This window comes from Muscardinus avellanarius (assembly GCF_963383645.1).
Source record: "Muscardinus avellanarius genome assembly, chromosome: 22".
Taxonomy (NCBI): Eukaryota; Metazoa; Chordata; class Mammalia; order Rodentia; family Gliridae; genus Muscardinus; species Muscardinus avellanarius.
The window spans coordinates 14,830,926-14,850,201 of record NC_137808.1 but is presented as its reverse complement, the minus strand read 5'-3'; the positions used below and the strand labels follow the sequence as shown (position 1 = coordinate 14,850,201).

General features: G+C 53.3%; 1 protein-coding gene across 4 annotated transcripts in view; it reads left to right on the top strand.

Moving 5' to 3' along the window:
- The window catches only part of IQSEC1 (IQ motif and Sec7 domain ArfGEF 1), a gene marked incomplete at both ends in the record, with an annotated part of 173,444 nt that overhangs the window by 90,461 nt on the left and 63,707 nt on the right, over positions 1-19,276 (top strand). The window contains one exon of one of the 4 annotated variants that reach the window (XM_080718130.1): positions 9,279-9,340. The exons of the other annotated variants lie outside the window; for them this stretch is intronic. Coding sequence (XP_080574256.1) covers positions 9,279-9,340 — 62 coding nt within the window. Of the gene's footprint in view, positions 1-9,278; positions 9,341-19,276 lie in introns of those variants that run through there. 4 annotated transcript variants of the gene reach the window in all.

Sequence of the window (19,276 nt, the reverse complement as noted above, 5' to 3'; positions counted from 1 at the left end):
AAATGATCCCACCGCTTCTGGGGACTTTGTCCTCCCCGATTTCACACCCTGGGGAGTCTGCGGACATTAGAATGCTTGGGAGGGCCTGAGAGCCGTTCTGCTTTCTTCCCGGGGCTTTCTCTTCTGAGGGGGTGGCCCCCAGGGTCACAGAGACACCGTAGAAAGGAAGTAGAAAGGAAGTCCCCGTTGTTGGGTGGGTGCCAGGCAGAGAGGCCTGTCCTGAATTTGATGAGTGGGTGCCGGTCCTGCTGGAGGGGCGCGGGCATCCCAGCCTGCCACCCTCCAGTGTCTGTGTCCCTCCGGCACCTCTGCCTGTTCGTTAACAGGTGTGTGCCACGGGCTTCGCCCTCAGTCCAGAGAAGTGTTACCGCCTGGAGGAGTGGCGCGTGCTTGTAATCTCAGTGCTGGGGAGGCCGAGACAGGAGGATCGGGGGTTCGAGGCCAGCCTCAGTGATTGATGATGGAGAGGCCCCCCAGCAACCTAGTGAGACCCTGTCTCAAAATAAAAAAAGAGCCGGGCGCGGCGGCGCACGCTCTCGTCATCCCAGCCTTCGGGAGGCCGAGACCGGAGGATCGCGGTTCGCGGCCAGCCTCGGCTACTTAGCGAGGCCCTCGGCGACTCAGTGGGACCCGGTTTCGAAATAAAGAATAAAAAATAGGGCGGGGGTGTCGCTCGGAGGTCGAATGCCCCCGGGTCCCAGCCCCAGACCCGCAAAAATAAATAAATATATAGATTAATTAATTAATTAATTAAAAAAAGACAGTCGGGCGCGGAGGCGCACGCTTGTGATCCCAGCACTTGGGGGGCCGAATGAGGAGGATCTGGGTTCGCGCACAGCCTCGGCTACTTAGTGAGGCCCTTTGGCAACAAGTAAGAAATCGGGCTGGGAGTGGAGCCCGGAAATAGAAACCCCTGGGTTCAACCCCCAGTGCCACAACGAGAAAAAGAATTAATTGAAGAAATAAATGAGATTAAGGCAGGTGGTGCGCGCCGGGCGTGGCGCTGGGCCGCGCGCCCCGTTTTGGGGGAACAGCAACCCAAACTGAAGGAGTATGAAAAGGGTGTTTTGCAGACAATGCGTAATTAACCACTTCTAAACACAGGGTGCGCCAGGCTCCCTGGAAGCCGTTAATTATGTCTCGTTAGTTATCTTAAATTAATGTAGAATAATCCTGGCGCTCCGCCAGCGCCTGGGCCCGGGGGTGGAGCCGGGCGGCGATTTCCACCAGACACCGAGAAACCCGAGTGTTTTTCGCCTCGGTGGAAGGCGAGCCGCGGGCCCTGCAGCCGCGACGGGACAAGGAGCCCTCGCTGAAGTCCTCCTGCCCGGCACACCTCTGGACGGTCCGTCAAATAAAGAGCCCCCCTCGCCCAGCTTCAGGAATCAGCGGTTTCATCCGTGTGCTGTGGCCCACGCCGGCCATCCTAGTCCACGGGGAGGCTGAGACAGGAGGAGCCGAGGTTCGAGGCCGGCGTCAGCAACTTAGCGAGACCCTGTTTCAAAACAGACAAAAAAAAATTTTTTTTTTTTTTGGTGGTCCTGGGGTTCTTGGAAGCCCTTCTACCTCTGGGCTACACTCCCAGACCTATTTTTACATTTTTATTTGGAAACAGGGTCTCCTAAGCCAGCGCGCGCTGCTGGCCTCGAACCTGCGCCATCCTCCTGTCTCGGCCTCCCGAGCGCGGGGATGACAAGCGTGCCCACCGCGCCCGGCCAAAAAAAAAATTAAAAAAAAAAAAAAAGCTGAGCGCGGTGACGCACACTCGTCATCCCGGCATTCGGGAGGCCGAGACCGGAGGATGGCGGTTCGAGGACGGCCTCGGCTACTTAGCGAGGCCCTCGGCGACTCAGCGGGACCCGGTTTCAAATAAAGAATAAAAAATAGGGCTGGGGGTGCAGCTCAGAGGTCGAATGCCCCTCGGTTCTATCCCCAGTACCTTAAATAAATAAATAAATAAATAAATAAATAAATAAATAAAAATAAATAAGTAAAATAGGGCTGGGGGTGTGTCTCGGTGGTAGAATGCCCCTGGGTTCCATCCCCAGTACCATAAATAAATAAATAAATAAATAAATAAATAAATAAAAATAAAATAGGGCTGGGGGTGTGTCTCGGTGGTAGAATGCCCCTGGGACGAGGAGAAAGAAAACTAGAAGAAAAAAGGCAGAGAATCATTTTGTGAGCGGTGTGTTGGAACCAGAATAAGACCGGCGAAGGGTTAAGATGGAAACCCGGCCCAAGTCGAGGAGGAGCGGGCCCCTCCCCGGGGCCACTGAAGCCAGTGTCCAGGGCGCCAGCGTGGCCGGGGATGGACCGCGCATCTGCCTCCGACCTCCACCCACCCACAGCCCTTTGTACTTTATTTATTTATTTATTTATTTATTTATTTATTTATTTATTTATTTATTTATTTACTTTGTGGCTTTTCTACCTCCGGGCTCTCCTCCCAGACCTATTTTATACTTTACGTGGAAACAGGGTCTCACTACGTTGCCGAGAGCCTCACTCAGTAGCTGAGGCTGGCCTCGAACCCGCGCCATCCTCCTGTCTCGGCCTCCCAAGCGCGGGGATGACGAGCGTGCGCCACCACGCCCGGCTTGCTTGCTTATTTATTTATTTATTTATTTATTTATTTATTTATTTTTATTTACTTATTTTTGCTGTACTGGGGATGGACCCCAGGGGCATTCTACTTTTGAGCTACACCTCCTGCCCTATTTTTTTTTTGTTTTGTTTTGGTGGTACTGGGGTTCCTGGAAGCCCTTCTACCTCCGGGCTACACCCCCAGACCTGTTTTTACATTTTTACTTGGAAACAGGGTCTCACTAAGTTGCCGAGAGCCTCACTAAGTAGCTGAGGCTGGCTTCGAACCCGCGCGATCCTCCTGTCTCAGCCTCCCGAGCGCGGGGATGACAAGCGTGCGCCACCACGCCCGGCCTTTATTTATTTATTTATTTTTATTTTTATTTTTTTTGGTGGCACTGGGGTTCCTGGAAGCCCTTCTACCTCTGGGCTACACTCCCAGACCTATTTTTACATTTTTATTTGGAAACAGGGTCTCCTAAGCCAACGCGCGCCGGCTGGCCTCGAACCTGCGCCGTCCTCCCGTCTCCGCCTCCCCAGCGCGGGGATGACGAGCGTGCCCACCGCGCCCGGCTTTCTTTTTCTTTTTCTTTTTCTTTTTCTTTTTCTTTTTTTTTAAAGCTTTATTAACATTGTGCACTAAGTTCGGGAACCTGTGTTCCCGGGGTGTGTGCAGCTGGGGACCCCGAGCTGGCCGGGGACCTTCTGCAGGGTGGGCAGGCGAGGAGACGCGGCAGGGGCGGGGTGCCCCGGCGCCCCATGCATGTGGGGTGACCTCCTGGAAGGCCACCCCGCACTCTCTGGACCTCTGGACGCGGATCGGGGATGGAGGGCGCGAGCGGGTCAGCTGGCGGCTGAGAATGACATCCTATGACCCGATAGCAGTGTTGTTGTAGCCATGTTGAATCATGGCGGCTCCTGGTTTGGAAAACCGCGCTGTGACTGTGTCAGCGAATGCCACTGTGCGCAGGAGACTCGGTTTAGTAATAGGAGGTGGAGGTGGGCGACTTATTTCAATCGAGGTTTTTAAAAAAATAAAATAAAAGTCTAGGTGCCAGGCGTGGTGTATAATAATCCCAGTACTTGGGAGGCCGTGGCGGGAGGATTGCATATTCAAGGCGAGCCTAGACTACTTACCTCGACCCTGTTGTAAACCCAAAGTAAAAAAATAAGAAGGGCTGGCCGGGCGCGGTGGCGCACGCTTGTCATCCCCGCGCTCGGGAGGCCGAGACGGGAGGATGGCGCGGGTTCGAGGCCAGCCTCGGCTACTTAGTGAGGCTCTCGGCAACTCACTGAGACCCTGTTTCCAAATAAAGTATAAAATAGGTCTGGGAGTATAGCCCGGAGGTAGAAAAGCCCCTGGGTTCCACCCCCAGTATCACACACACACACACACACAAAAATTACAGCCGGGCATGGTGGTGCACACCTGTAATCCCAGTACTTGGGAGGCCGAGACGGGAGGGTGCCGGGATCGAAGCCAACCTCGGCGCCATAGTGAGGCTGTCGGTAACCTAGTGAGAGCCATTTTCCAAATAAACGACATCAGCTGGGGGTGGAGTCTGGAGATGGAAGGCCTCTGGTTTCCAGCCCTAGTGCCAATAAAATAAAAGCAGAAACTTCACAGGGGAGGCCGGGGGTGCAGAGTGCTGGCCGCCCCGCCCCGGGGTCTCCTGGAGACCCTGCCCCAGAATCCGCCGCCGGCTCCGAGCTCGGCACCTGCGACTGGAGCATCCACACGGCGGTCCTCTCTGGCCCAGGAACAGCAGACGGCCATGGCCCGGTCCGTGACCTCAGCTGGAGGCCCGTACGCCGGGCAGAGGGGCCGCGGGCAGCAGGAGTTCGCCCTCACGGCCTCCTGCCAGCCGCGGGACGGCGCGCACCTGCCGTCCCCGTGCGGAGGAGGCCGAGGCAGGAAGGTCGCAGGTTCGCGGCCGGCCGCACCGCCTTAGAGACCCCCTCAGCGGCCCAGTGAGACTCTGCTTCAAAATGGGGCAGGGGGTGAGCTCGGAGGTCGGATGCCCCCGGGTTCTATCCCCAGACCCGCAAAAAAGAAATAATAATAATAATAATAATTAAAGTAAAATAAAAAATAGAAAGGGCTGAGGTATAGCTCGGAGGTCGAATGCCCCTGGGTTCCATCCCCAGACCCGCAAAAAAGAATAATAATAATAATAATAATAATAATAATAATAATAATATAAAAATAGAAAGGGCTGAGGTATAGCTCGGAGGTCGAATGCCCCTGGATTCCATCCCCAGACCCGCAAAAAAGAAATAATAATAATAATAATAATAATAATAATAATAATAATAATAAAATAAAATAAAAAATAGAAAGGGCTGAGGTATAGCTCGGAGATCGAATGCCCCTGGGTTCCATCCCCAGACCCGCAAAAAAGAAATAATAATAATAATTATTATTTAATAATTATTGATAATATTATTATTAAAATAATTATTAATGTTTAATAATAATTAATGATTATTATAATTATTATTAAAAATAAAACATAAAAAGGGCTGCGATATAGCTTAGAGGTAGAATACCCCTAGGTTCCATCCCCAGACCCGCAAAAATAATAATAAAAATAAAATTAAAATTAAAAATAAAAAGGGCTGGGGTATAGCTTGGAGGTAGAATGCCCCTGGGTTCCATCCCCAGACCCACACACACACAAAATAATAATAATAAATAATAATAATAATATAAAAATAAAAAGGGCTGGGACATAGCTCGGAGGTCGAATGCCCCTGGGTTCCATCCCCAGCCCCGCAAAAAAGAAATAATAATAATAATAATAATAATAATAATAATAGTAATAATAATAAAAAGGGCTGCGATATATCTTAGAGGTAGAATGCCCCTAGGTTCCATCCCCAGACCCGCAAAAAAAAATAAATAAATAAAAATAATAATATCAAAAATAAAGAGGGCTGGGGTATAGCTTGGAGGTAGAATGCCCCTGGGTTCCATCCCTAGCACCACACACACAAAAAAAATTAATAATAATAATAATAATAATAATAATAATAATATCAAAAATAAAGAGGGCTGGGGTATAGCTTGGAGGTAGAATGCCCCTGGGTTCCATCCCTAGCACCACACACACAAAAAAAATTAATAATAATAATAATAATAATAATAATAATATCAAAAATAAAGAGGGCTGGGGTATAGCTTGGAGGTAGAATGCCCCTGGGTTCCATCCCTAGCACCACACACACAAAAAAAATTAATAATAATAATAATAATAATATCAAAAATAAAGAGGGCTGGGGTATAGCTTGGAGGTAGAATGCCCCTGGGTTCCATCCCTAGCACCACACACACAAAAAAAATTAATAATAATAATAATAATAATAATAATAATAATAATATCAAAAATAAAGAGGGCTGGGATATAGCTTGGAGGTAGAATGCCCCTGGGTTCCATCCCTAGCACCACACACACAAAAAAAAATTAATAATAATAATAATAATAATAATAATAATAATATAAAAATAAAGAGGGCTGGGGTGTAGCTCGGAGGTTCCATCCCCAGCCCCGCACACACAGACACAAATATGCAGAGTGAGGGCCGGGTAGAAAGAAGTCGGGTTTCTTTGGCAGGAAACAGTATCTGTGTGAAACTGAGTAACACTGTGTGGTTGTCAAGTGATGCTAGTTTTCCATTTAGGGGAACGCTATAAAGTTTCCTTTTAAAAAAATACCCGTATTAGCTCCCTGGCTACTTGCACGTTGCTTTTAACTTTTATCTTTAGAACTCTGAAACCTTCCTGCAGGGGAAACAGGCAACCCCAGGCCTGCGCCTGCGCACTCCGCCGCAGCCCGGCCCGGCCTGTCCCGTTATTTTCCCAGCATGCTTCACGTCGGGCCTTCCCAGGGGGCCCCAAATGTGCTTTTTGTTACCTTTCTCCTGGGGATAGGGTGCTGGGCTTTGAACCCAGAGGCCTTCTACCGCTCAACCACACACCGACCCTATTTTATTTTATTTATTTTTTTTTATTGTGAGACAAGGTCTTGCTAAGAAGGTACTAAGGCTGTCCTCAAACCCGCCATCCTCCTGTCTCAGCCTCCCAAGTTCTAGGAGAGGGCTCCCATGGCCAGCTTGAATGTCCCTTAAGTATGGTATCGACGGCTTCCTTTTTATTTATTTATTTTTTATTTATTTATTTATTTTTGTTTATTTTTGCGGTGTTGGGGATTGACCCCAAGGGCATTCTGCCTCCGAGCTCTATCCCCAGCCCGATTTCTCTGTTCTTTATTTGGAAACGGGGGTCGCACTGAGTGGCCGAGGGCCTCACGAAGTAGCAGGAGGAGCCGGCCTTGAACCCGCGACCCTCCTGTCTCCCCGGCCTCCTAAATCCCGAGATTCCGGGTGCACGCCAGCACACCCGCCAGCACACCCGGCTCTCTCCTCTCTCCATTCTACCTTTCGCACATAATGCTAAAAAATGCAAACGGCCAGGGCGCTGGCAACGCACACCCATTGCGGATTCTTTCTTTTGAAGCAGGGTCTCGCTAAGTGGCCGAGGGCCTAAGTGGCCGCCTCTTGCTTTTGGATAAAAACCCCTCTCCGGGCCCGGGGCACGGCGAGGCCAGGCGCAGCTGCCGGCCTCTGCTGTGGGGATCAGGGCGGAGGAAAGCCCCATCCCTCTCGGACCCAAGAAAGCAGAGCCTGGCTCCACGAGCCCGGGCAGCTGCCACCGTGCCAGGCCGCACCCTCCCGGGAGCAGCTGCTGGGTGAGGAGGCCGCAGCTGGCCACGCTGGGCCCGGAGGGCGCTGGCCCCGTTCTCAGTGTCCTTCCCGGCTAGAGACCAGCGGCCCTGGTCCCATCCACCCCCACCCGCACCCTAGGTCCGTGGCCCCGGACAAGCCACTCTCCATTTCCGTCTCAGGAAAAGCTCATAAAGTTTGTAGCCGGGCTGGGGAGGCCGGGGCGGGAGGATCGCAGATTAGAGGCCAGCGTCGGCGACGCGGCGAGACCCCGCTTCAAAGTACAAATAAAACAAAATAAAGTAGAAGAGCCGGCTGTGGTGGGGTAGGCCTGACGTCCCAGCGCTCGGGAGGCTGAGACAGGAGGATCGCAGGTTCAAGGCCGGCCTCGGAAACTAAACTAAACCTTGTTTCCAAATAAAAAATAAAATAGAGCTGGGGCTGTGGCTCGGAGGTAGAAGGTCCCTGGGTCCAATCCCCGGCACCACACACAAAATAATAATAGTGATAATAATAATAGTAGTAGTAGTAGTAGTAATAATAATAATAATAATAATAGTAATAATAATAATAATAATGATGATAGGGCTGGGAGTATAGCTCAGAGGCGTAACACCCCAGCACCCACCATACACATAAATAAATGAATACGTACATACGTAAATACATGATAATAAAATAAATTTAAAAGGCTGGGGGTGTAGCTCAGAGGTAGATTGTCTCTGGGTTCCATCTTTAGTATCAGAAAAGAAAGAAAGGAGAGAAAGAAAGAAAAGGAAGGAAAGAGGGAAAGAAAGAAGGTCCATTTTTAAGGTGGCGGAGGAGGGGGTGAGCTGGTTCTGGCCCCGTGGGGAGCCCCGATCCCGCCAAAGCTCCCAGGGACCCAGGGGTGGCCAGAGAGGAAGCCATGCCACGGGGGCACGCGCTTGTCATCCCGGGCCTCGGAAGGCTGAGACAGGAGGATGGCAAATTTGAGGCCAGCCTCGGCTACTTAGGTCCTTGGCGGCCGAGTGAGGCCCTGTTTCAAACTCAGAAATAATAAAAGAGCCGGGCGCGGCGGCGCACGCTCGTCATCCCCGCGCTCGGGAGGCCGAGACGGGAGGATCACGCGGGTTCGAGGCCGGCCTCGGCTACTGAGCGAGGCTCTCGGCAACTCAGTGAGACCCCGTTTCCAAATAAAATATAAAATAGGGCTGGGAGTGTAGCCCGGAGGGAGAAAAGCCTCTGGGTTCCACCCCCAGTACCACCAAAAATAAATAATAATTAATAATAATAATAATAATAATAAAACAATAAAAGTAGGGCTAGGGGAGTGTAGCCGGGAGGTAGAATGTCCCTGGGTTCCACTCCTAGTACCACCGAAAGAAAGAAAGAAAGAAATTAGTAAGTAAGTAAATAAATGAATTAACAAATGAATAGATTAAATTAAATTAAAAAGGGTCAGCCAGCCGAAGAGTAGCCCCGGGGGGTAGAATGCTCCTGGATTCAATCCCTAGGGGGCTACGTATGTCTACAAAAATTTGTATCCCACTATGATGTGTGAATACAGTGCACCAATAAAAAATTAAAAAATTTAAAAAATTAAAAAAAACAACAGCGGGGCGCGGAGGCGCGCCTGTCATCCCAGCCTTTTGGGGGGGGGTGGGGAGGCTGAGACCGGAGGATCGGGGTTCGAGGCCAGCCTCGGCTACTTGGGCCCTCTGCGACTCAGGGAGACCCTGTTTCAGAATAAAGAATAAAAAAAAACAGGGCCGGGGGCGTCGCTCGGAGGCCGGATGCCCCTGGTCTCCATCCCAGGCCCAGGGGGGGAAAAAAAGAAAAGAAAAAGGGAAAGGGTTAGATGGAGGATGCTGGGGAGGGTGTGCCGGGCCCTCCCGCCCGGCTGAGTCACCCTGGCCCCCTGCCACGGCTGCTGTGGGACACGGCGGGGCCGCGGGAGCCCAGACCAGGCAGGGCCGAGGGCGGCGGGCATGACGGGCGGTGCCAGCGCCGGGCCCATGTGGAAGTACTGCATCTCTGTGAGGACCCTCAGGTAGGGGCGGCGCGGCGGGGACGGCGAGGTGGAGTGCAGGCACGGCTGCATCCAGCGCCCCGCGCGGGAACTCCGGCTCCCTGCTGGAAGAGGGGGAGCTGGGCGGGAAGTGGGGTCCCCGGGCCAGGGGCACAGGCGCCCAGCTTGGTCATCAAAGGCGCCACGCGGCCTGGGGGGCGTCCGGGGAGAAGAGGGCGCGGCCCCGGGGCCCCCCAGCTGCAGGGAGGAGGGAGTCAGGCGGCGCCCGGGGGACGGGTCCGTTTGGGGTTCCTTTTAATACCCTGTGTTTTGCTCCCCGGGCGGCTCTGCCCCAGGATAAAGGTTTGGGGAACTCACCTTCCCTCAGCCAAAGCCAGTTGCTGTTTATAGGAACTTTTTTTCTTTTTTTTTTTTCCCCTTTCTTTCTTTCTTTCTCTCTTTCTTTCTTTCTTTCTTTCTTTCTTTCTTTTTCTTTTCCTTCTTCCTTTCCCAAACTTGTGTGGCAGCTCACCAGAAACACCTACTGTCGACTCATGAAAAAGACGTCAGGCCAGAAAAAACCTTAATTCAGAATAGGCTGTGATGACCCCGGGTATAAAATAACGTTAATAATGACCACAGACAAACGGGGCCCGGGCGCGCCCGCGATCCCAAGTGCCTGGGAGGCTGATCCAGGAGGACTGCGGGTTGGAGGCCAGCCTCGGTAATTTAGCGAGACCCTGTTTCAAAATTAAAAAAAATAATAATAATAATAATAATAAGAGTGGGCGCATGCTTATAATTCCCAGGACTTGGGAGGCTGACACCGGACAATCGCGGTTCGCGGCCGGCCTCGGCTACTTAGCGAGGCCCTTGGCAACTCAGTGAGACCCTGTTTCAAAATCGAGAATAAAAAGTAGGGCTGGGGGTGGAGCTGGGAGGTAGAAGGCCCCTGGGTTCCATCCCCAGGACTGCAAAACATAAATAAATAAATAAATGAAATTAAAAAGAACAAAAATTAGGACTGGGGGTGCAGCTCGGAGGTTGAATGCCCCCGGGTTCCATCCCCAGGACTGCAAAATAAAAATAAAATAAAATAAAATAAAATAAAGGATAAAAAATAGGGCTGGGGGTGCAGCTCTGAGGTTGAATGCCCCTGGGTCCATCTGCAATACAAAGAGAGAGAGAGAGAGAGAGAGAGAGAGAGAGAAAGAGAAGAGAGAAGAGAGGAAGAAGGAGAAGGAGGAGGGATGGAGGAGGAGGAGGAAATATGGAGGAGGAGAAGAAGAGGAGGAGGAGGAGGGGAATGAGGAGAGATGGAGGAGGAGAAGGAGGAGGGGAGAAGGGAGAAGAGGAGGAGGAGGAGGAGGGGGAGGAGGAGGAGGAGAAGATGGAGGAGGAGGAGGAGGGGGAGGAGGAGGGGGAGGAGGAGGAGGAGGAAGAGGAGGAGGAGGAGGAGGAGGGGAAGAGGAGGAGGAGGAGGAGGAGAAGATGGAGGAGGAGGAGGGGGAGGAGGAGGGGGAGGAGGAGGAGGAGGAGGAGAAGATGGAGGAGGAGGAGGGGGAGGAGGAGGGGGAGGAGGAGGAGGAGGAGGAGAATATGGAGGAGAAGGAGGAGAGGAGGAGGAGGGGGAGGGGGAGGAGGGGGAGGGGGAGGAGGGGGAGGAGGAGGAGGAGGAAGAGGAGGGGGAGGGGGAGGAGGAGGAGGAGGAGGAGGAGGAGGAGGAGGGGAATGAGGAGAGATGGAGGAGGAGGAGGAGGGGAATGAGGAGAGATGGAGGAGGAGGAGGAGAGGAGGAGGAGGAGGAGGAAGGAAGATAGCCCAGAGTTTTCCGTTGAGGTGAACATCGCCAAGCCTCCTGGCAGCCGGAGGGAGAGTGGAAATGAGCGCGGGGCACTCACTCGCTCACCCTGGTATCAAGACCTGTAATTACAGAACCGTCTCTGCCGGGGGGCGGGGTGTCTGCACCCCGGGGTGCTGGGTCTCAGGCCTGGACAGGTTTTGGAGGAGCCAGGCCGAGGCGGGGGCTGCCCTCCCGGGAGGGGCGTTCACCCCCATTGAGTCCCGGGTGTGGTCGTGGGGCGCAGCCCCCCTGTCCCACCCAGCAGGACCTCCCTTTGGAGACCTCCGGGACCTGGTGCAGGCCGCGTGGGCCCCGGTCGGGGCGCCCCCCTGCTCAGCGGCCCTTCCCCCCTTCAGACTTCCGGCTGCCGAGGCCGGTCTTGAACCCGTGATCCTCCTGTCTCGGCCTCTCAAGTACGGGGGGATTCATTTATTTTTGTTTGGAAGCCAGGCCCCTCCCCACAGTCCTCCTGTCTCAGCCTCCCAGGTCTGAGGATTACAGGTGTGGGCCTCCGCCCCCTGACTCTTACTTTTAATTAATTAATTCGTATATTTAATTTATTTTGCAGTACTCGTGAAGAAACCCAGGGGCGTGTACCTCCAAGCCACACCCCCAGCCCTATATTTTATTCTTCATTTGGAAACAGGGCCCCACTGAGCAGCCGAGGCTGGCCGCGAGCCTCCTGTCTCAGCCTCCCGAGTGCTGGGATGACAAGCGTGCGCCACCGTGCCTGGCTGCTTTTTATTTTGAAACTGGGGTCTCGCTAAGTTGCCCAGGCTGGCCTCGAACCTGCGATCCTCCTGCCTCGGCCTCCTGTACACTCAGCATTACTGCGTGTGCCCCCTGCCGGCTCCCATGGCCTCAAAGGTGTCTCCCCATCTTGGCTCCTTCATGCACCCAAATGGGGGTGACTTCGCGGCCGCGGGTCAGGGGGTGCTGGCCCCCCGGGGCCACAGGAATTTGGGTGCAAATGGTCATTTGCACCGGGCTGGACCCAAACCCATACTTAGCCCCCCAGGCGCCCGGGTGGGCCCGGCCTGGGACCCCTGAGGACAGAAGCCCCCTCCCCTGCCGGCCAGACCTGAGTCAGCACCCTGGGCGGAGCCGGCATTCCTTCCCTCTGGCTTCGGATTCCCCAGGGTGGGGGGCACCGCCCTCAAGCCCAGGGGCCCCGCCCAGGCCGGGGAGGGGGCGGCCAGGCGGGATTCCCCAGGGTGGGGGGCGCCGCCCTCAAGCCCAGGGGCCCCGCCCAGGCCGGGGAGGGGGCGGCCAGGCGGGGAGGGGCGGCCGCCGGTAATATTATATGTGTGTTTATATAAATATACATTATATGTGTGTTTATAGAAATATATGTTTATATATAATATGTAAGTATATGTTTATGCCGGGCGTGGGGGCGCACGCTTGTCATCCCCGCGCTCGGGAGGCTGAGACGGGAGGATGGCGCGGGTTCGAGGCCGGCCTCGGCTACTTAGGGAGGCTCTCGGCAACTCAGTGAGACCCTGTTTCCAAATAAAGAATAAAAAATAAGGCTGGGGGTGGAGGTCAGAGGTAGAATGCCCCTGGGTTCCATCCCCAGACCTACAAAAAAAAATTAATAAATAAGGAAATAAATATAAAAGAGAGGGTGGGGGCAAAGGAGGGCCTGGCGAGGGCTCCGGGTGCCCTGGGGCCGCTGAGCTGAGGACGGGGTGACCTCAGAGGACCCCGTTGGGGCCCGCGCCTCAAACCCCAAGTAGGGCGCCTCCCTCCGGGCCACCGTGGCCCGACCTTGGTCCCCCAGCCCCAGCTGCCCCCGGTGACAATGTGGTGTCCATCTGGGCCCTTAACAAAGCCCGGTCACCGAAACCCAAGCGCCCCGAAACCCGATCGGCCCCCAGAGGCTGGCTGGATTACTTATGCATGGAGCTGGGTGCTGGGCGCCGAGTCCCCGGGCGCGGCTTCCTGGGCGTTGCCTGAGCAGAGGAAGTGGCCCCGGTAGGTCTCAGGGGAAGGGCCTGGGTCCTGTCCTCGTCCCCCGGGACCTAAGAAGCAGGCCAAGCCGGCTCCGAGGACACCTGAGCCGCCCCTTCTTCCCGAGTGAGTCCACCCCGGGGTCGCCAGGGTGCCAGGCTGCGGGGGGCAGGGCCTGGGATGGAACATTAATGTTAATATTAATATTATTATTATTATCATTGTTATTTCGTGGTCCTGGGGATGGAACGCAGGCACCATTTTACCTCTGAGTGACACCCCCAGCTCTGCTTTTATTCTTTATTTTGAAGCAGGGCCTCACTGAGTCGCCGAGGGCCTCGCTAAGTAGCCGAGGCTGGCCGCGAACCGCGATCCTCCCGTCTCGGCCTCCCCAGTGCTGGGGTGACGAGCGTGCCCACCGCGCCCGGCCCTGGCCCTGGGAGCTATTTTGAGCCAGGGGGACCCCAGGTGTTTCCGCCCTCGCTGCTGCCCTCGCGGCTGGGGTGTGAGCCTTTGTCCCGGCCCTCACCGGCAGTCTTCTCTTTCTGGATTGATCCAGAATGTCACCTCGAGGATTCCCACATCCCTGGGGGCGAGGTGAAATCCCGGTTGGAGGTGACATCGCCGCACAGTGGCGCAGGCGTGTAGGGATGGAGGGGACACCGGAGAGGCTTTGCGAGGTCGCGGGCCGTAGGTTGCTTTGGTGCGATGCCTTCAGGAATGGTTCGATCCAGGGGCTCGACGGGTAGATGTGGACTCCGCGCCTCTCGGTCCCCGGCTTCACGGTGAAGCGGGGACTTTTGGGGGGGTGGGGGCTCCCTGAGATCGCTGTGGCTGGCCTGTGGCGGCCGTCCCCCTCGGTTGTCACCGCCCCTGGTTGCCGAGTCATCCGCCGGGCCCGTTTCCGTCTTGAGGTTGTTTGCAGAAAAAAAGGAGAAGTTGCCCCACGGCGCAGCGCGGAGGCTTCCTGGAGGAGGTGGCGGCGGCGGGGGACTTAGGGGGAGGACGAGCACGCGGGGACGAGCACAGAGGCGGCTCCGCTCTGTGAGTTCTGGCCCAGTGGGACCAGGATCAGGACCTGGAGGTGGAGGAAGGATGGGCGGGGCCGGGGTGCTGCTTGCTGAGTACACACCGAGCCCTGAGCCCTTAGTAAGCACCTACTGTGTGGGGGGAGCCTCCCTTCTGTCTGGGTGGAGCAAAGAAAATTTGACTTTAAACGCTCGTCATCCCGGCACTCGGGAGGCCGAGAGCGGAGGACCGCGGTTCGAGGACGGCCTCGGCTGCTGAGCGAGGCCCTCGGCGACTCAGCGGGACCCGGTTTCAGAATAAAGAATAAAAAATGGGGCAGGGGGAGTAGATCGGAGGTCGAATGGCCCTGGGTTCCATCCCCAGTACCGGGAAAAAAATAAAAATAAAAAATAAATAAAATAAAAAATAACTAGCCTGTGTTGAAACACTTTCCAGGCAGAGGCCAAGGGCCTTTGATCAGACCAGAGCAGAAGCTGCCCGAGGCCTACCAGATAGGGAAGGGTGGGACGGAGGCCCTCAGCAACTTACTGAGACCCTGGTGGACCCCGGGGGCGTTCTACCTCCCAGCTCCACCCCCGGCCCTATTTTTTATTCTTTATTTTGAAACCGGGTCCCGCTGAGTCGCCGAGGGCCTCGCTCAGCAGCCGAGGCTGTCCTCGAACCGCGGTCCTCCGGTCTCGGCCTCCCGAATGCTGGGATGACGGGCGTGCGCCGCCGCGCCCGGCTGAGACCCTATTTATAAATAAATAAGTAAATGAATGAATGAATGAATGAATGAATGAAGGCTGGGGGTGTAACTCCAAAGCAGAAGGCCCCAGTCACACGCACGGCGCTCACGCTCCCCGTTGGCGCCCAGTGTGCGGCCGCCCGGGGTCCAGACGAGCCGGGAGGAGGAAGATGGCGGGAGGCAGGGTCTTTACCACTTGCAGCCTCAGTTTCCCCATCTGTGACAGGGACGCTCCCCGGCGTCCGGGTTGCGAGGCCACGCCTGCAAGCGAAGGGCGCGTCTCTTGGTTTGATCTTCGGATCTCCAAACACGAACCCGAGCCGGGCGCCGTGGGGCACGTCCGTCATCCCGACGGGACCCCGGAGGCCGAGAGTGGAGGCTCACCGGTTCGAGGCCGGCCTCGGCAACTTAGCGAGGCCCTCTGCGGCTGGGCGAGACCGTTACCAAATAAAATTTGGGGGTGTCGCCGGGAGGTAGGGCGTCCCCGAGTTCAACCCCTAGAAATAAGTAATGGAAATAAGTAAATAGAAATAATAACTAATAAGTAAGTAGAAAATAGAAAATAAGTAATTAATAAGTAAATAGAAATAGAAATAAGTAAATAAGTAAATAAATAGAAATAAGTAAGTAAATAGAAATAAGTAAATAGAAATAAGTAAATAAGTAATTAATAAGTAAATAGAAAAAATAAGTAATAGAAATAAGTAAATAAATAGAAATAAGTAAATAGAAATAAGTAAATAAGTAAATAAATAGAAATAAGTAAATAAATAGAAATAAGTAAATAAGTAAATAAATAGAAATAAGTAAATAAATAGAAATAAGTAAATAAGTAATTAATAAGTAAATAGAAAATAGAAAATAAGTAATAAGTAAATAGAAAAAATAAGTAATAGAAATAAGTAAATAAATAGAAATAAGTAAATAGAAATACGTAAATAAGTAAATAAATAGAAATAAGTAAATAAGTAATTAATAAGTAAATAGAAAATAAGTAATAAGTAAATAGAAAAAATAAGTAATAGAAATAAGTACCAAGAAATAAGTAAATAAAGTTTTCCAAAGGAAGACAGAGGAGGCCCAGCGCGCCGCCGCCCTCTTCTGTGGGTGTAAGGGAGGCCTGGGGGCGTCGGGGCGCGGGTTGCGTGAGCCAATATTTTGGACTCTTTTTTTATTTTATTTTATTATTTTTTGGTGGTCCTGGGGTTCCTGGAAGCCCTTCTACCTCCGGGCGACACCCCCAGACCTATTTTATATTTCTATTTGGAAACGGGGTCTCCTAAGCCGGCGCGGCTGGCTCCGAACCCGCGCCATCCTCCTGTCTCCGCCTCCCCAGCGCGGGGATGACGAGCGTGGCCTCCACGCCCGGCCTTTATATTTTATTTTTTATTTTGAAACAGGCTCTCACTACGTTGCTGGGAGCCTAAGTAGCTGAGGCCGGCCTCCGACCTGCGATCCTCCTGTCTCGACCTCCCTCGCACTGAGATGACAGCTGTGTGCCTCCGTGCCCGTGCCCGCCGCACCTGTCGTGGCGCCTGCTGGTTTTGGGGGGCGAGCTTGGCGGGGCGGAGGCCGGGGCCGTGGGTCTGGGAAGCCGGGGGTGTAGACTCGAGAAACACCCCCGGGTGTTTCTGGGGGACATTTCCAGAGGAAGTGGTCAGAGGCGGCGGGGACAGGCGCGATGGGGAAACAGCTCCTGACTTCCCCTTTCGGCCTCGAGGCCTCGCGTCCTGCCAGAGCCACCTCGCCGGCCACCCGCGCACCGCGCTGGGGAGACCCAGGCCGCCAGGCACCAGGTGCCTTCGCGGTGCGGTGCCCGGGCCTGGACATCACCGTAACGGCACGACCGTAGGACCGACAGTGAGTCTCGGGGCCAGGTCGCCGTGGCCCCGCACACTGTCATCCCCGTACGTGGGAGGCTGGGACAGGAGGATGGCGCGGGTTCGAGGCCAGCCTCGGCTACTTAGCGAGGCCCTCGGCAACTCAGCGAGACGCTGTTTCCAAATAAAATAGAAAATAGGTCTGGGAGGGTCGCCCGGAGGTAGAAAAGCCCCTGGGTTCCGTCCCCAGTACCACACACACACACACACACACACACGCACACGTACACGCACACACACGTGTGTGTTGAGTCTGGGGGTCGTGGCACATGCCTGTAATCCCAGAACCTGGGAGGCTGAGACAGGAGGATGGTAGGTTCGAGGCCAGCCTCAGCAGTTTAGGGAGGGCTTCCAGAACTCAGCGAGAGCCGGTTTCCACATAAAATAATAAAACGGACCTCGAGGTGTCGACCCGGAGGCAGCGCGCGCCCGGCTTCCACCCCTAGAACCCTAAGGCGGCGACGGCAGTCTCTCCCGTGGTTTTGTCTAGGAGGTTACGGTTTCATTTCATTTTATTTTATTTTATTTATTTTTGTGGGACCGAGGCTGGAACCCAGGGGTGTTCTACCTCCGAGCTACACCCCGGTGCTATTTATTTTTATTTTTATTTTTATTTTTTGGTGGTCCTGAGTTCCCTGGGAGCCCTTCTACCTCCGGGCTATACCCCCAGACCTATTTATTTATTTATTTATTTATTTATTTATTTATTTATTTATTTATTTATTTTTGGTGGTCCTGGGGTTCCTGGAAGCCCTTCTACCTCCGGGCTACACTCCCAGACCTATTTTTACATTTTTATTTGGAAACAGGGTCTCCTAAGCCAGCGCGCGCGGCTGGCCTCGAACCTGCGCCATCCTCCTGTCTCCGCCTCCCGAGCGCGGGGATGACAAGCGTGCGCCACCGCGCCCGGCTTAGTTTTCAGGGTTTTTTTTTTAATATTTATTTATTTTTTTATTTTTTTAATGGTACTGGGGGTGGAACCCAAGGGCTTTCTACCTCCGGGCTACACTCCCGGACCTATTTTCTATTTTATTTGGAAACAGGGTCTCACTAAGTTGCCGAGAGCCTCACTAAGTAGCTGAGGCCGGCCTCGAACTGTGATCCTCCAGTTTCCACCTCCCGAATGCTGGGATGACGAGCGTGCGCCGCCACGCCCGGCCAGAAGTTAGTATTTTTGCAACATAATTTTTTTTTTTTTAAGTGCCAGGCACGATGGCGCACGCCCGTCATCCCAGCACTCGGGAGGCCGAAACCGGAGGATGGCGGTTCGCGGCCAGCCCCAGCAACTTAGCGAGGCCCTCGGCAACTCAGTGAGACCCTGTTTCAAAATAAAGAATAAAATATAGGGCAGGGGGTGTAGCTCAGAGGTAGAATGCTCTGGGTTTAATCCCCAGTAACACAGAAAAAACCAATCAACCGAACAATCAAAGAACCAAAAAAAAAACAAAAACAAAAAACAACAACAAAAAATAAATATAAAAAAAACCCAAGCCGGCTGAGCCCAGTGGTACACACCTGTAATCCCAGAAATACGGAGGCTGTGAGACAGGAGGATCCCAAGTTCGAGGCCAGACTGTGTAACTTAGCAACACTCTCTCTCAAAGTAAAAAAAAAAAAAAGCAAGCAAATTGTGTTTTGATTTGTTATTTAGTTACAAGCAAGATGAAATATCTTTCTGAGCCGCTTATCCTGTTTCCTAAAGGTTCAGTCCTTTCTGCTTTCCGATCTGAAAGTGCGTTTTACGTAGCAGAGGAATTAACTCTGCTCTCGTTTCCCCCAGCTAACGTGTCTTACGTGCAAAAGTTAGGATTTTATTTTTCCGTGCGTTGTCTTTTTCTGTCTTGTATATGATGTGTGTGTGAGAGAGAGAGAGAAAAAGAAAGAAAGAAAGAAAGAGGGGAACTGAGGATCGAACCCAGGGAAATTCTTCCTCCGAGCTACACCCCCAGCCCTATTTTATTTTTATTTTTTTAATGTTTGGAAAATTGCTAAAAGTTGCTGAGGAACTTCGCTAAGTTGTTAGGAAACGGGGTCTCACTGAGCTGCCGAGGGTCTCAGTAAGTAGCCGAGGCCGGCTTCGAACCCGCGACCCTCCTGTCTCGGCCTCCCAGGTACTGCAAATACTCGGATTGCCGGCGCGCGCCACCGTAGCCGGCTCGGGACTTTGATAGAGTTAAGTGTGGAAGTTTCCTTTGCCTTCCTGGCTTCTGAGGTGGAAAATTATTTATAAAGCCAATCACACACGGCCTTTCCCCACGGCCACAGCCGATTCTCACCGATTCTCACCGATTCTCACCGCAGCCCCGGCCCGGCAGGCAGGAGGAGGACTTTTGTCGCCAGAGCCATTTTCCAGAGCTTTCAGATAAGCTAGGGGCCTGGCCCGGGAAACACAGATTCTCAATTCCCCTGTTCCCATCTCCCTGGCTTGACTCTACCCAGCGGGCCCTGGTGCCATCATGGCCGCTCCGGGATGGCGCTGCAAATTATGAAAACTGGAAGCGTCTTCCCTTAAGCGCTAATTTAAAAACGTTGTCAGCCGGGCGTGG